At 42.7% G+C, this 16661-nt stretch overlaps 1 protein-coding gene across 3 annotated transcripts in view; it reads left to right on the top strand.

The window, feature by feature from the left end:
* Nucleotides 1-16661, top strand: part of aff4 (AF4/FMR2 family, member 4) — a 31587-nt gene that overhangs the window by 1301 nt on the left and 13625 nt on the right. Inside the window, exons 1-8 of one of the 3 annotated variants that reach the window (XM_047606756.1) lie at nucleotides 6041-6350; nucleotides 11118-11247; nucleotides 14253-15053; nucleotides 15745-15783; nucleotides 15896-15982; nucleotides 16192-16219; nucleotides 16310-16370; nucleotides 16456-16548. In XM_047606756.1, the coding sequence (XP_047462712.1) occupies nucleotides 6334-6350; nucleotides 11118-11247; nucleotides 14253-15053; nucleotides 15745-15783; nucleotides 15896-15982; nucleotides 16192-16219; nucleotides 16310-16370; nucleotides 16456-16548 (1256 nt within the window). In that variant the 5' untranslated portion in view covers nucleotides 6041-6333. Of the gene's footprint in view, nucleotides 1-6040; nucleotides 6351-11117; nucleotides 11248-14252; nucleotides 15054-15744; nucleotides 15784-15895; nucleotides 15983-16191; nucleotides 16220-16309; nucleotides 16371-16455; nucleotides 16549-16661 lie in introns of those variants that run through there. The other 2 variants (XM_047606757.1, XM_047606758.1) reach the window with 2 other exon arrangements.

Genomic DNA, 16661 nt, shown 5'->3' with positions numbered 1-16661 from the left:
CCATTTTACGTGCCACAGTTGGGGGAAGGGCCCTCAAACGCATCATAAGTCTAGAGTTTCTCTTCAGTATTTAGTTATGTCACTGATTCGTGTGCATGCAGAGGAGGATTTGGCGCAGAGAGAGTGCACCTGACTGGTTTATCTAGGCTGAAGCTTCATGGTGGTGGTGGTGGTACCTAAAGGTCATGAACTCGTTTATGACTGGTTAGCTGTGAATTTACACAGCAGCTGTAGCGTTTGGAGTTTTTGAGGCAGTTATGTGTAATTTATGTTTACGTGGTAAAGTGGCATTAAGGCTTCGTGGACCTCATTTCGTGCGTTTAGGCCGACTGTAAATGTAGGGACGCACAATTAATCAAATTCTAATTCTGGTCGTGATTTTTTTTTTTTTGACTGACACGATTAATTTCAACTTGATCGTTGGCGTTTCTTCCAGAGCAAGTCATCGTGGGCTCGTTTTGGGTTCAGGGCGAGTGGCGTGAAACAAGAAAAAGTTGTATTCACAGAGTTGTGTCTGCACCGTAGGGTAATTAATCGTCTCTAAAAACACTTCACAAACCGAAGTACGAGGAACGCATTTATACCAAAGCTGACGATCCACGTTTTATTTTTCATTATTAAGCGTTTATTCTAATTTAAAGTTTCATTTTGCACTGAAAACTGCTTGAATATTGTTTGTCACGATTATTCATTATCATTTTGAGCAAAATCGTCCAAACATAGTGTGGACCTCTTTGCGTAGCTGGCGTCCACCTCTACAGAAATGCAACTAGGGACCACGAATGCAACTTTTAATCGTCATGATGAAAACAGATTTTTAGGCGAATGGACCCGAACCCTTTTTGAATCCAGGTCCCAGGGTGAAAAACACAAATGTCATCGAACCACCTCTGTTCCCCGACGTCTCATATCAACAACAACATCTTGTGACAGTGCTGCATCAGATATTGACCCTGTTGGGTGGTTAGGTCCAGTATATTCTGTTGCTTCACCCCTACGAGGAGCTAAAAAGGATTATGGACTGTAATCTGGACTCTGGGTTGATACACATGCTCCACCTCTTCTTCTTCTTCTTCTTCTTCTTTTTTTGTGGTTGAGTTCTGTAGCAGAAACAGCGCCACACATAGACCTGAGATGAGTACTACAGTCTTTTTTACAACTAGATCTGGTTTTGCGATGGATCCATCTTTAAGGAGAAATTCTCGAAATGATGCCAAGAAAAATAAAAAGATGTGGAACGTAGAACTAGAAGAGCGAGAGCTGTGATTACTTATTGTTGCATATTTCCACTTAAGTTTTTGCGTCTGCTTCTTCGTCTCCACAATTTTTAAGTTCAATAAAGAACTGAGGAAGTTGGGAGATGCAGTCATTTGTGCGACTCTGTGAAACTTTCGGTCAACGTTGGTGAATCTGAAGCAGGAAGTAGAAACAAAAATTAACCGAAAAAATAGACACAGCGCCATCTAGTGTACGGGTGGTGTTTTTACAGACTGATGAGGTACAAGTAGAAATGTTTCATGTGATTTAAGCGTCTTAAAGCGTCACACAATTTGCAAAACTTGCTTTTTGGGATGTACTAGATTGGCACGATGTTAGAGACATTAATTCAAATACTGGATCGTCTCGTGTTAGTTACTGAGGCTCATGTCAACTTTTAATATTTACCTTAATATTAAAATAACCAAAAGAGAAACTTTGGGAGCAGTGGAGATGTTGAGGCAAGTTTTTTTTAAGTCTGCAAAAGCTTTGTGGCTGGATGTGATAGTTTTGTGTTAGGGTGACAATCAAACAACCTAATTTCGTTGTTAAATTTTGACATAAACGGCCTTTTTCATGCAGCTCACTGTGAAATCGTCCTCGCTTCCTGTTTAGGTTTTTACTCGGAGGCTCCCGTAAAAAAAAAAAAAAGCGTTTCCTCCGTTTCCAAGGCGAAGCGTCAAGATGTGATGATGACTTGTTTGTCGGTCCCAGACAGAGCGGTGGGTGCGTGTTTTCTTTGGCTTTGACACATCTATTGTGCGTTGCTGTCGTACTACAGTGTGGTTTTCGCAGGCTGGGTGTTGTGGGAAATGAGCAATGTCGTGTTTTCACGCTGCTCAACAACAGCTCGTTCGTACGTGATGGAGTGACTGTCTGCGCTAAAGTGAGGAGTCCAGTTTGATCCCTGATTGATCGCTGATTGATTTCTTTAACTTTAACCTCAAAATATGAGCTAATTACGTCTCCGGCTACAAGCTCCCAAGTTTATCATCAAATCTAATTTCTTTAACAAAAAAAAGAAGCCAGTTTAAAAGTGAGTTGTTTGAAGACTCTTCCAGTTTAATTAGCTCAAATCTAATCAGGCATCAGCAGCTCTTTTCTTTTTTTTTTTTTTAAAAAAAACCCTCAGTACTGTTGCTCACGCAGCAGAAAAAATATGCTACTCACTGTGTCCTGACCTCGTGCATCTGTTCTCTAGCTTTTGTTCTCTAGGATGTGAGTTAAGCTCTCGTATGGTCCCCGCGAAGGTGAAACTCATTATGGATTTTTCTTTCTTATTTCTCAAGATTTGACCTGCGCTGAATTTTCTTTCAGCCACGTTCGGTTTCAGTAGTAACGTATGTGATAAAGTGTCATGGGAGTTAATGGCACACGGTGTTTCTCTGAGTAGGTTAAGTGCATTGCAGGGAAAGAAAAGCTTTAAGTGGCACATTTTTGCTTAGATTTGACTATAATAATGATTTTATTATAAAGTGCTGATCACTTGTGTGTCTGGGTTCTGCAGAGGTTTATGTATGTTATGTGTTTGTTGCATCAGAATTAGTTCACACCGAGTTACGCTGATGTTACAGAAAATTTAATGCACAATTAAAATAAAAAATCCTTTGGCTTCTCAGCAGTAATGCAGCATTGTTTCGCTGTTATCGCATTTCGGGAAATCTTTGATTTGCGTGTTGTTGCAGTATTGGTTTTTCGTCGCGTCTGCAGTTTTTTTTTTTTTTTTTTTTAAAGCGGCTCCAGGGTCAAGTTTCAGCTGTGTGATTGTTGTAGTTTCTGGGAGGCAAAAAAAACTGACTAAGGGAGTTAATTCATGCCTTTTAGGTTGAGAGTTTTTTTACGTATGTAGGTGTTTTATGCATTTCCTAATCGAGGACATTAACCGTCAGTCGTGACGACCAGAGAAGTGACTGTGAATTGCTTTAAAAAGGGGAAAAATAAACGTGTTCGGAGTCATTCATAAGTAAAAAAAAAAGCCTCTTGACAAGGAATCGCTGTTCTCTGCGCTGAGCTTGAATGATGCAAATTCTTTTGAAATGTTTCCAAGATAATTGAAGGGGTGCGTGACATGTTCCAGTAACATTAGTAGCAGGAGGGAAAAAAAAGCACCGTGAGTTATCTGTGGCAAAAAAGCCGCCGTCTGACACAATTCGTGTATATTCAGAACTGTAGGTGGGTGAATTTAAAAGGAAAGAAAACTTTCTAGTGAAATGTCTGTTTTTCATCTGATTCTTATCATGAGCAGAGACAAATGCACCAAACATTATTTTACATTTGCAGCCTCTGATGAAACATAGACACAAAAAAATGACAAAAAACTAAAATAATACAAGTACAGTTTCAAACTTTTAGACGTTAATCTCAGACTTAAGTTCTCAGTAAACAGGTTGGCTGGATTTCAAACAACAAAAAGCTCCTAAATTGATATAATTCATTAGTTGTTGTTGTGTTTTTTTGTGTTTTTTTTTTTAATTGCACAACAGTCGGAGCTCTGGGCCCTGATTGGTAAAAATGCTAAAAGCCGCCTCTGATTCAGATAATGCACGCCTGCTGAGCGGAGGCATTCCAGGCGGTGAGTCAGTTCAAATGCTTCAAAAAAACCTGCCTCAATGAAAGGATATAAGCATTTGTTTGGAGAACATGCCAATCAAGTCTTAAGTCTTGTTTTTGATATGTTAATTTGAGCTAATCTGAAGTCACATGGACGTATCGGAGGTGGTTTTTTTTCTGTTTCTTGCAGCAGGAACTTAAGAAAGATTCCTCTTTGACTCCGTATTCCCTCGGTCAAATCAGTGGTTAATTACAAGAATAATAAAAAATTAGCCTCTTTTAAATCTCCTGTTTTTGTTTTGAGGATATAATGTTTATTCGATTTTTTTATAACGCAGGAGTCACGTTGTTTTTTTTGTTTTTTTATTTGCGTAGACTCCTTGTCTCCTTGTCTGAATCGAGGTTGTTGACAGGAGTCCTTCCCAAACTGCTCCTTTTTTTTTTTTATGAGGTAGTTTTGCAGCTTTTGAATGGACACTCCCTGTGGAATTCCTGCCGTCAGCAGGTTTGCTTCAAAAAAGCACCAGGGCTGGTGGCACTCGCTGCCCATCTGCACCCGTTTACTGTCAACTTACTGTGGAAATTAGGAGGAAAGAAAGTAAATAAATAAACTTTCTGGTTGGTGACACTTAAAATTAAATTAAATTATTTAAATATCCAGTATTCGCAGGGAAAGCGTCCTCCGAGCATCTTCCTCTGCTTTAGTTTTGCGGCTGCGTTTTCTACTTAATGATCTGCTTATTGATTAAATCAACCGAGGACAGTCGTCTTGATTCTGTTTCTAAAAGTAAACCTGCATATATATTATTTAAATGCTAAAGATAACTTGGATGCTCTGCGCAAGCTTAAGGGAGTTTCTATTTATGCATCACTTATATACTTCAAAATCTGAACTACATACGTCGTCTGCTTTCCTTAAAGCTTCAGTTCAGACGAGGAATTTTCCACAGGGAGAGAAAAAGAAAAAAGTGCAAGAGGAGGAATCCTTTTCTTTCTTTCTTAATTATCCAGGACTGACCAACAAGTTGTAAATAAAGAAGTAGCCTCGAAGGGCAACATCAACATTGCACAATGCACATTATGCTGTTGAGGCTTTGAAGTGATTTTAAATGTTAACATCTGGAGAGAGACGGGGGCAGAACGAGAAGCGGCGTTTTATTGTCACTTTTTTGTGCAGAGATAAAAGAAAAATGAAAAAAAAAACATTATTGCAACATGCGGTGATGCCACATTTGTCGGCGCGTGTCGTCATCCCGCGTAGCAAAAAAACGTGTTTTGTTGCAGCCGTGCTCCTAGAAAACCTGCACGCTGTCACTTTAACAAGCTGCATGGGCGCTTTTTTTTTTTTCTCGCTTTTGCCCCTGTGCTCGGGGCACGATGGGGATGGGAGGGGTGAGAGGGAGGGAGGGTGGGAGGGAGGGGTGGTTGTTGATGGAAAGGCGAGCTCCCATTGGCCGGGGCCCCGACTCAGGGGCAGTGACGTCACGTGGAGGAGAGGCCCTGTGGTGTAAAATAACATGTCCTTTTATGGGAGGAGGTGGACCGTGCCATTTCTCGGAGAGAGGTGAGATTTATTCCCCACTCGGTGCAGCTTTTCCTCCCGGTAGACGTTCTCCTCCTTAATTGGCCTGTAAATGCATTTATGTCTTATAAATTATTATTATTTTTTTATTAGATTGAGTGTTAATCTTGCTCTTTGCGTTACGTGTTAGGGGTTAGTGTTAGGTTTTCTCTTATTATATCACCTCTTAAATTCGGATTTAACTTAAATTCACCCCCATTTTGTCTATTATTTAAAATGTAAAGGTGTAATTTATTTATTTATTGTGAGTCTGCTTCCTTCCTGCTGATGTTTAATGCGCTGCCTCCTTCAGATAATTCATGTCCTTAATTAACTGAGATTAAAAGATTCCTTTTAGTCCTCATAGTTCAAGATTTAAAAAAATATGCCCTGGGTGCCGCTTTCCTGCACCCATGTGGACGCAAGACGAGCCCAGACTGTTGTTTTTTTACGCCATTAAATCATCATTTTAAACATTAACGCACTAAATTAACCTCCTCGCTCGTTTTCCCTTAACGCACGCTTCGACCACTAAAACACAAACACAAACAAGAAAACGAAAATGCCCCTTCCGCCTCCGCTTCCACTTCCACCGAAAAAAAAAAACCATGTGACCACCCCCGCCGTTCGCCCCGTGTGGTATCTCCCGAGAACAAGCAGTCCCCTCCCCTCCCCAAGTCAGATTTGTCTCCACTCCAAGGAAATAACACTGCACCTTTCGAAAGTCGAGTGAACGAAAGAAAAAGTGTTGGTTGCACTTTTTCTAACCGGACGTGTCCGCACAGTTTTACCCTTTAATAGTGAGAGGAAGCAGGGGGTCAGGGTTGTCTTCACTGGAGGAGGTTACTGGCGTTACGAAGTTTTTAAGGCTTGTCCATGTCATGACGAGAACAAGTTTGAATCCCTGGGAGATCCTCTGAGCCCCCCCCCACCCCTCTTCTTCCAATGTTTCAGTGGTTGGGGCCATGGCCTCTCAGTCAGGGTAAGAAATGCACAACTAGTTGGCTGCTTTTTTTTTACTTCTTTCTCCTACAAGTTGGATGTTTTCTTTTTCCTTTTTTTATACTGGTTAACCTTGCGTAACAGTTGTATCTCATGCCATAAAAAACCCTGTATTCACGCTGCTCAGATAACATCTCTCTTGTTTTTTTTATTCTGTTTTCTTTCTGCCCTTTCTCGAAGACGTGTCTTGGCTGTGATGTTGTTGAAAAAGACACACGAGCTGATTAATTTAGGTACAGAGCGAACTGCTCGTTCTCAACTCTGGAAACTTTGACCTTTTGGAGTTTTTTTGGCAACGACGTTGAATGCACTCACAATAACACGTAGCCGGCTGTTAACACTCGCAAAATACTACACGTTAGCTGAGCTTTAATGAGAAGCGATTTAGTTTTATTAATGCTTTTCCCGTTTTTTTATTTATTTTTTTTTAAGACGGTATCCTACGTTACTACTACACTGAGCAGAAGCCAAAGCAGAGCTCGGACGTGGGTTTGGCCAATTATGCAAATTGCAAGCTCACGTATTATACGTCCCAGCATAAAATTTGACATTTCCTTGAGAGTTTCATTGAACGCCACAGGTAAATGGGTAGATAATTCCCTCAGGAAGAGCGCGACAGGAGTCCATGAGTCAGAAAAGTCAAGAAAATGCAATTGTTTAGCCGGTGACATTATCTGTTTCCTGGGAAAAATGATGAGTAAGACCGGAGACACCTCTTACCAGCAGGTTGTAGTGTTTGCTTTGACATGTTGACACCTCGTCTTAATTCTTTGGTGGTGATGTCGTTTTGCCCTTGTGACCACGTCTAAGCCCCCCTCATTGTAAACACGATGACGCACACGCAACTCACTTTTCTCCAAGAAGTTGAAGTACCTGATTTGAACCAGCGTCGGTGACTAAATGATGCTGCGCAGAACGAGGTCCATGCATTTTTTTTTTTAAAAAAAGCAGTTTCCACATTTACATGATCTGAGTTTGGCTTCACATCCCCCTCCTCTCCTACATATCACCTAGTTCCTAACTGTAGTTTCAGTTTTGATGCTGATTTAAGGTCAACTTTAAAAAAAAAAACGGGTTGAACTCAGAAGCTTACGCCACATTTACGGTCATGTCAACAACGCCCGGTTTGTAGCATGTGGGCACTCGAAGTATTTATTCATAAAACCGTGTATATACGCTTTCGTTGTGCCTTTTCTTTTCACACATGGTGAGTTTAGATCCCAGTTTTAAACATTATAGACACATTGATGAATCTTAAATTCAAACATCTCTCTCTTTGGAGCTACACCGACCAGGCGCAACATTATGACCACCGTCCTAATATTGTTGAGGTTTCCTTTTTTGGCTGCAAGAACAGTTGTTGGTGACCCATCAGAGAATGGACATGGACCTTCTGAGTTTGTCCTCTGGTCTCTGGTAACACACAGGACAAGATGTTAAACTTCTTGTGCCACGATCTGATGCAAAACTCATTTAGACGCCTGGACCAACTGAAAAGCTGACCAGCAGTCGGCTGCTAACTAGCCTAGCCTAGCCTAGCCTAGCCAAGCCAGCAGCAGTAGTAGTAGGTAATAGAGGTGATGGGACATGCAACTACACAACCAACACCTTCTCCCTTCTGTCCAGATCAGAAGTAAGATATCGAACGAATTCCAGGTCCAAAAGTTTCCAAAAACTTGTCACAGGACGGTCGACGTTATTCACGTCTCCCGTCAGTGGTCATAATGCTGTGGCTGATCGAGGTACGCGGCACTATAATGGCGGAGTGACCCCCCTGCCCCTTCTCAACTAATAAAAAAACAACAAGATTAGGGTCAGTTAGTCGAGTACAATGGACACGAGCAGTGTTTGCAAAGGATCCTGCGGCGCTCGGGGGGCATTTGATCATTTACCACTGAGCCAACAGTGGCTCATTCACACACACACATACATATATATACGTAGCGCTGCTCCCAACCCAAGTCTGCAGCCTCATTTGCATAGTCACTACTACCAGTCAACATTTTTGGGACACACCTTTTTCATTGAATTGAATGAGAAGGTGTGTACATGCTTTACTAGTAGTACAACAACAACAGCGGCGGCGGTGGCACTAAAATCCACCTTTGTACGACGTCATCGTTTAGTTTCAGTATCTGACCACCAGACATGGCTGAGAGATTTCAAACCACAGGCAACATTTACAGCATAAAAAGGCCTTTTAAATGATAATTGGTACTTAAAATAAGAAAATAACTAACATTAAGCAGAATTTACTAGAATGTGGCTTCGCGTTGTGTAGTTTGGGACGATCCGAGTCGGATTCTTATCGGCGCAAGTCAAATAAAATAAAAAAACCAAGAGGCCAGTGTTGAGTGTTGATAAGTGGCCGGTAGCCCAAACAAATGTTTTCGTGTTTGCTTTACACTTTCGGCTGATAAAACTGTTAAGTAATGGCAAGTGGTTCTGGTCACGGTCGCTTTTTTTTTAGCTTGATGAAGCTTAGTTATAAAGTATAAATCACATTTCCTGCTGCGAGCAGTGACTCACAGTCGGGTGGTGTTCATGACCGCGTTGAACAGCGCTAGGGTTTTGTTAAGAAAAAGTTTTGTTTAGATTCACCGATAAACATCACTGGGTGACTAGTCAGAAATTTGCGGTGAGTGTCGCGTCTAAATATTTAAACTTTTTTCATTCTGAATTCCAGCTTCAGACGGTTTCCTCTGCCTTTTTAATCCCTTTCGCTCTGTGCAGCCGGTTTTCTACTACTTTTTCATCTCGTTCTTGTTTTGTTTCTGTCGTGCTAGGTGCAGATTAAAAAACACTCGGCTGTGTGATGTGTTTATTATCTAGGAGGAGGCCGGGCGTTCGCTTGCTGTTGGATAATCTCTCTCTCTCTCTCTTGTTGTCACTGGCAGAGCTTGACGCTGTCGACCTGAACCAGGATGTGTGACATGCCTCGCTGACCGTGTGCTCGTTTCCATTTTAAAAAAACCTCTGTAGTCGCTTTCTGGTAAATGAGGTGCACATCACAGAGAGAGAGGACTTTAAACATGATGAGAAAAGTTTAACTTAACCAGCCTTTTCTTGCGTCTCTGGGTAGAAGGACGCTGCCCTTTACGTAGCTTTTATGTTTGCACTGCACACATTATGCTCACAAGCAAAATAAAGGCATGTTATGGAGCCACTTGCTGTGTTTCCATTCCCCGTAGAAATGTGCACAAACTAAATATCGCAACAACCTCTCACATATCTGAAGCCAAAGCATTTTTACGCTGTCGTCAGGTGATTTCTCAGGCGAATTCGATATAAAAGTGTATCGCAGAAGTGCAGTGGAAACATTTTTTTTTTCTTCTTTTTTTTTTTTTTTTCTGCCATTTCCACATCTCCAGCGTCACCGGAGATGATGCAAAGGGGGTCGCGTGACAAGTTCATTCGAGGTCCATCTTCCTCAAAAGTGACGAGAATTTTAACCCTCGGGAGTCGTGCCGGACGTGCCGCTGCGTTCGAAATCACATGACCGGTTTAAGATGACGCAGCAGCAAAACGCAGCGTCACTGAATCCCCGTTTGAACATTTGTAGAAAGTGCTAACTTCAACCTATGTACTAGTGTTTAAATTGTGTTGATAGAAGTAAAACTAGACTATTATAGGTAACTATAAATCACTTGTTTCCTGAATATTGCCGTCATGTTGGTGCACGTCTGGTGCATGAAACAAAACAAAAACTTTCTTAGTGGTGGAAAAATTGCATCCCATCCACCAGTCAGCAATTTATGATGTACTGTAATGGCAATACTTAAAAAATAGCTTTGTTGTTTGCTAAATTTCTACGTAAGCTTTTGATATTTACACTTTAGATTTGCATTCGAAGTTATAAAAATGGTTCGTTCAACATGTTTGTGGTTTTCACGGTGAAAAGTCTAACTTTTTCCTCCTGGGATTTTGTGTTTTTTTGTGGTTTTTCTTTTAATACAGTTTGTAAAAAATGAAAACACAGACACAGGTGAGGTTGTGCTGCAATGAATAAAAAACCAAACAAGGCAACAATGAGAAATGAAGGTAAAACCAAAGGTCGTCAACTTCAAACAGCCGGTTTGAGAGAATCATCCGATGCAAAGACGAGACTTAACGAGAGTTACAGCTCATTCCTTTCAACGGAAACACGTGCGAGGCGGAAATACTGGAAATATCACTTTTATTTTGAGAGAAACTATAATAGATACTCAACTACTGGCTCCTAGATTACAGGTTTTTTTAACCTAGAAATCCTTCATGCTGTGATCCTAGAGCGTGTCCAGTCTGATTTTGCTGAGATGGAAATCGTATCGATGGTGTAAACACAGAGTAAGGTCATTATCAGTTTCAGCTGTGATACAGAATCACACTGACCATCTGCACAAGGAGATTATTTGCAGGAGAAGAAGTAGGCTACCGCAAAGTCTAGACCGTCCTAAGCTTATTAGAGGCTACTTTCCCCCCACAGGTCCTGTGTGTGATCCCCATGTTTGTGTCATGTGTGGGCTTTTCACTAATGATGAGTCGATCTGCATTTAACCGAAAAAAAAAACTGACTCAAAGTGAAAGATGGTAGTTAGACTCTTAACAAGATAAGTTTTTTAGGTAAACCCTCGCAGAAAAGAAACAGCAGGTGTTTCCTCTGCGAATCTTTCGCTTTCTGGCCCCGTCTGTGTTTCACAAAAGGAGCCCGTTTTTATTATTGAGCCGTTATTTATTTTTATTTTTATTTATTTTTTTGCATTAACAGCAACATGAACCGTGAGGACCGGAATGTGCTCCGAATGAAAGAAAGAGAAAGGAGAAATCAAGAAATCCAACAGGGAGGAGGAGAGGCCTTTCCAGCAAATTCCCCTCTCTTCCCCGAGCCGTACAAAGTGGTAAGTTTTTTTTATTTTTTAATTTTTTTTTAACGCACGTTCTCCTTTGGCACCGGTTATTCTTATCATTATTATTATTATTAGTCAGCCTGGAAGAATTTTCTAACCGCGACAGGATGTGAGAAGCGCACGTACTACGAGCAGCCGTCCTCTGACGCTGCAGTTTTGTCATCGCATGTCGACACTTTGAACACATTTGGGGAAGAAGCACAAAAAAAAAAAAAGTGGAATCCCTCTTTTGTTCTTGTGCCTCTATCTTTTAATTAATTGATGCACGTGTAGTGGGAATATTCTACGTACGTTTGTTGCCGACTGGTCGGTGTTGCTTTTCCATGACATCAGGCTCTGAGAGTCACCTCCCACCTTCTTATAATTGAGGTGATCTCATGAGGTAATTGGCTGCTCTGTTAATTATACTCAGGTGTTGTGAAGGAGTTTCCTTTTACAGTAAAAGGCGAGTGGAGTTGGAGCTGTCACGGTTATATATAAAACAGTCTTTGTGTAGCTCTATTGTAGCACAACAATTAACGTGCTTACAGACGCATATATATATATATAAAAATAGTACATGCAGGCCAGCCAGCTCCCAGTTCCAATATAATTGTAAATTGCAAAGAGGATTTGAGTTCTCAGTACTGTGCTAATCTTTTGCCACTAACCAGATTTGAGCAGATCTTAAGTGTGTTAAGTGTCCTCGTCTCCTTAGCTTGAAGTAGCCATCAAAAAGGAAAAGGAGGCAGCGAGGAATGTGTCCCGACCGACCGGTTTGGGAATTACAAAAAAAAAAGAAAGATATGAGTGATGAGTTCACAACAAAGCAATAAAAAGTCCTTAACCTTTGCGGGCGGTTCTTACTGTTTATTTTCTCTTTAGAAACTTTTTCACACCTGACGAAGAGAAAGCGGTTTGTTTTTTGTTGTTGTTGTTGTTGTTTATGTTTTTTTTTTTCATTTATCGTTTGGTTCAGTTCTGCTTTCCAACCTGCAATTTCTGAACTTTGTGAGCAAACGTCACGTGGTTAAAAAGGGTGCGTTGATCCCTCCCTCCCTCGCTCTCAACCAGGAAAAACAAATGGTCGGAGGAGAAAGACGAGAGTCGGCGGCGGTTTGTTTCTTTGTTATTCATCCATGACCACATAGGGCGGCGAAGGTAGAGAGCGTTTCTCTCTTGCAATTAATTAATTAATGAATGAATGAAAAAGAAACGGCACCGGAGGGAAACAACGTCCTCTCGCCGCGTCTGTTTTGGTTTTTTATCGCCTCGCGTTACTTCCTGCGTTTTGATCCTGCGTTTACTCCGATTTGCATTCACGCGGCCGACGAACCGAGGTCCACGTTTCGTTCCCGAGTGGACCAGAGTTCACCTGTTTGGTTCACACCTGAGCTCGGTTGAGATCTTTCACACCTGCCCAGACGACGGTGGGCGGAAAATGAACTCTGGTCTGTTTTTTAAAGCGACCAAACAGCTCTTGGTGTGAACGCGACCTTTAGTACCGCTTTAAAGAAAACACACGTGGCACCGTCGATGCTTTTTAATGCAGCACAATCTCTCTGACTGGCTTTTCTCCACCTCGTATCTCTCGTCTGCTGCTCCAGTCTTATGTAAGCAGTCGTTTGACTCCCCCCCCCCCCACACACTCCCCCCTTTATTCTGTCATGCTTCACCAAGTGGAAGTTTACAGTGTTTTGCATTAAAGGCCACGCGTGCACACAGCTGCAGCTGCGGCCTCCCGAACGAAGACCAGCGCAGACGTAGTATTTTTGCGGTGCAGTCGCTCCTTAGCTGCACAAAATGAAGCGTGATAAACTTTTTTTTTTCTTTTTTTCAATACATGAAAGCAAACTCTCATGCATAATTTACGCTTCTGCGCTTAAGTGATCCATCTTCTCCATCTCCACTATTTTTAGACTTGATTGTTTTGGAACCGAGTTAATTAATCAGTAACTGAGGAGGTTTGGAGACGTTTGTGTATCTCGTGGAATTCACTGAAAAGTTTCAGCCGCCATTGTTGAAGCAAGTGAAGCAGGAAGTGTAAACAAAAATTAAACCGGCCGATGGAAAAAAAAAAAAAAAAATGCACAGTGTCGTGTAGTGTACAAGTATGTGGTTATATATATGATGTTATATGTCAATCCAGTTAGCGAGCGCTCTGTATGGAACCGAACGTGAACAGTGTTTCTTGTGGTCGGCACATTTTTGTAGGTTTTTATTTCATTTCACACTCGATTCGTCTGTTTCTATTGATCCTCGAGTACTTTTCTTTTTATTCTTTGTTGAGTTAACCCTTATCAGCCAGCCTCAGATATTGCACCAACCTTCAATCGCCGTCCCTGTGTTTTTTTTTGTTTTTTTTTATTCCGTCTAATCAAGTCGGCAATAAAGCAGGTAGTTTATGCTTGTGCTACCAAATGAAACGGAGCACGCTGCGCTACACGTGAGCTAGGAACGCGCTAGCAGGAGGCGCGGCGTCGCGGCGGTGGGGAGGAGGAGGAGGAGGGTTTTCTACGTTATGACCAAGCTAGTTACACTTCCTGCTGCAGATAACGGCTTGTGTTTCCTCACCCTCAGTGTGAATCCGTCAAACAAAAAACAGAGTTGTGAGGCCGCATGTGAAACTGGATATTGTACACGGACTCGTACTCGAACCCGCGGCCCCAAAGTGATTGATTAACCTCCGTGTGTTGGGGCCGTGGTGCAGACCCTTATCTGTGTTCACACATTGCTTCGGAGGCCCGAGCTTACTCCTCGTCTTTAAAAGTTTAAATGTTAAACATTTCTTTTGTTTCTGCATTGAAAGCTGTAAATGCAAACGTTGAACTCGTGCCCATAATTTCTGTTTTCTCTCCCCCTTTTCCTCTTTCCCTCTCGTTCACGTTCCCCCCTCGTTTGCTTTCGTCACAATTTCGTTTTCTGTCTCCCCCCTCATCACCTCTCTCTCCGTCTACTGCCACCGCCCCACCTCCTCCTCCTCCTCTTCCTTCCCCATTCTCTGCTTCTCTCTTCAGTCCAGCAAGGAAGATAAACTGTCCAGCCGTATTCAGAGCATGCTGGGCAATTACGACGAGATGAAAGAGCCCATCGGTGACACACTTCCAAAGCTTGGTGGCAAACCTTCGAACAGCTCGTCTTCCTCGGAGGACAAATCGGGCCCACCGTTGTTCGGCGGGGACCAGCGCGGTAGCGGCGGCCAGACCAGTAAGTGGACTCCCGTCGGCCCCGCGGCGGGCGGATCCTCGTCCCAGTCCCAGAAACGTTCAGGCGTCCAAGGCGGCCACAGCAGCCAGAGGACCAACGGAGGAGGTGGCGGCGGCGGCGGCGGCAGCAGCAACAGTAGCCAAAGAGGGGAGGTTCGGGAGAAGAAGTCGAGCAAACACAGCGGCGGGTCGGAGCACTCCAAGTCGCACACGGCGAGTCCGGCCAAAGGCTCCCTGAGCTCCTCCGGCGGCCACTCGCGGAGCAGCTTGTCCGCCGAGCAGCAGCACCACAACAACAAGGAGCGCTACCGCTCCAAGTCCCCGAGAGACAGGGAGGCCAACTGGGACTCGCCCTCGCGGGTGCACACCTCCTTCCCCAGCGGACAGCACTTGAGTCAGGCCTTCCCGCCGTCTCTCATGCCCAAGCCCAGCTCCATGCTGCAGAAGCCCACGGCCTACGTGCGGCCTATGGACGGCCAGGAAACGGCGGAACCCAAGAGCTCGCAGGCGGAAAGCTACAGCGGGCAGTCGCACAGCAGCACCATGGGAGAGATGAAGTCCAACGGCAAGGCCCCACTCACAAAGCTTAAGATCCCCTCACAGCCTGTAGAGGTAAGACAGGAGCTGCAGACATATTCTGATTGAAACAGTCCACATTTGAGCATCAAATTTTGAATTCTGTGATGATTCCCCCCTTTTTTGCTGCAGGCCCCAATAGCGGATGTGCATTGACGTCACTTCCACATAGGTTGCTGCTAATCTCCACAATCAACTCACTTTTTGTCACTTTTTTTTTGTCACTAAGTGTCCATAACCACTGACTTCCCCTTTGCTGTGACATCACACGCTCTATAGGAAACCGGTCACAATATAAGCGATGAAATTTGAACTTTACCCAAAGTTTAAAAAGACCAAGTCTGTGCTTCGCCTTCTTCAAACTGTGGCACGTATTTTTTAACGGGCCAGTATAAACAGAAGCAATGATTGCCCGAAAAAACGCAGCCTGTGCGAGTGTTCACGAGGGGCAAACTGGGCATTGTTTTAGTGCAGACGTTAAACTATAAACCGCTGTTAGTGTTTATATACTTAGGAAAGCAGATGAGTACTAAGAACGATGTTGTAACTGTATTAAATGACCCCACACATGGTAAACTCGCTAGGTCTCATAAAATGCCTATAGGATGACTCACGGTGCTCAAAATGGAAGCCACCTCTCACTTGCCTGCACTGAGATCATGTTGTTTATGGGCACATCTGCTAAGCGTGGTGTTTTCTTTCTTTCTTTCTTTCTTTCTTTCTGCAGGGATCCGGTGATCCCAACTGTGTCGATGAAATTCTCAAGGTATGTTCCTATGTAGTTTTATTTTTACTTTAGTAAAAAAGGAAGAATTTGTGCATTACTGCCCTTTTTTTTTTTTTTTTTTTTTAAACTGTGTGTTTTTCTTTAAATTCAGGAAATGACTCAGTCGTGGCCCCCTCCACTCACGGCCATCCACACCCCCTGCAAAACGGAGCCCTCCAAGTTTCCATTCCCCACTAAGGTCAGCGTATGTGCCAGTTGCTGACTTGTTTGATTCATTTTGTGTCGTAATAGATTAATAAATTAATGCATAACTTATTTTTATTTGTGTTACATCTGCACGGTACGAATAAAGAATAAAGTAAGAGAAGACGTGCAGACCAAAATCTATTGTGTCGGATTAAAACACGAATAAACATTAACTTTTTATTTATTTTCTTTTAACCTCAGGAGTCTCACTCTTTTCCAAGCGGACACAGTAAGTTCCAACATCATGCAAAATCTCCGCAAAAGAATAATTAACATGCATGTTGTGTATTTACATATACGTGCATTGTGTGTTGTTTAGAGCGAGGCAGCTCATCCAAGAACTCCAGCCACCAGCCCAAAGCTTGCGACGACCAGCCGACGTAAGCCCTTCATCCTTTTTTTTTTTTTTAAACCAATACTTTGAATAAAATAAGATTTAATTATGTTTTTATTTCTGCGACTTAGCGTGCTGGAAAATGACCTGAAGCTGAGCAGCAGCGAGGACAGTGATGGAGAACAGGACTCGGCTAAGAATGCCTCAAGGAACACATCTGCAAGGTAGAGTGTTGTAAAGTTTATGTAAATTTGCAACAACCGTCGCATTATTACAGGGTCAAGTTAAAACTTTGAAGCCGTCCTGTCTTTGTATTGGCTTGTGTCGTGTTATATTA

This window comes from Mugil cephalus, chromosome 15, assembly GCF_022458985.1.
Source record: "Mugil cephalus isolate CIBA_MC_2020 chromosome 15, CIBA_Mcephalus_1.1, whole genome shotgun sequence".
Classification (NCBI taxonomy): Eukaryota; Metazoa; Chordata; class Actinopteri; order Mugiliformes; family Mugilidae; genus Mugil; species Mugil cephalus.
The sequence above is the reverse complement of the archived record's forward strand: the minus strand, read 5'-3'. Positions and strand labels throughout refer to the sequence as shown.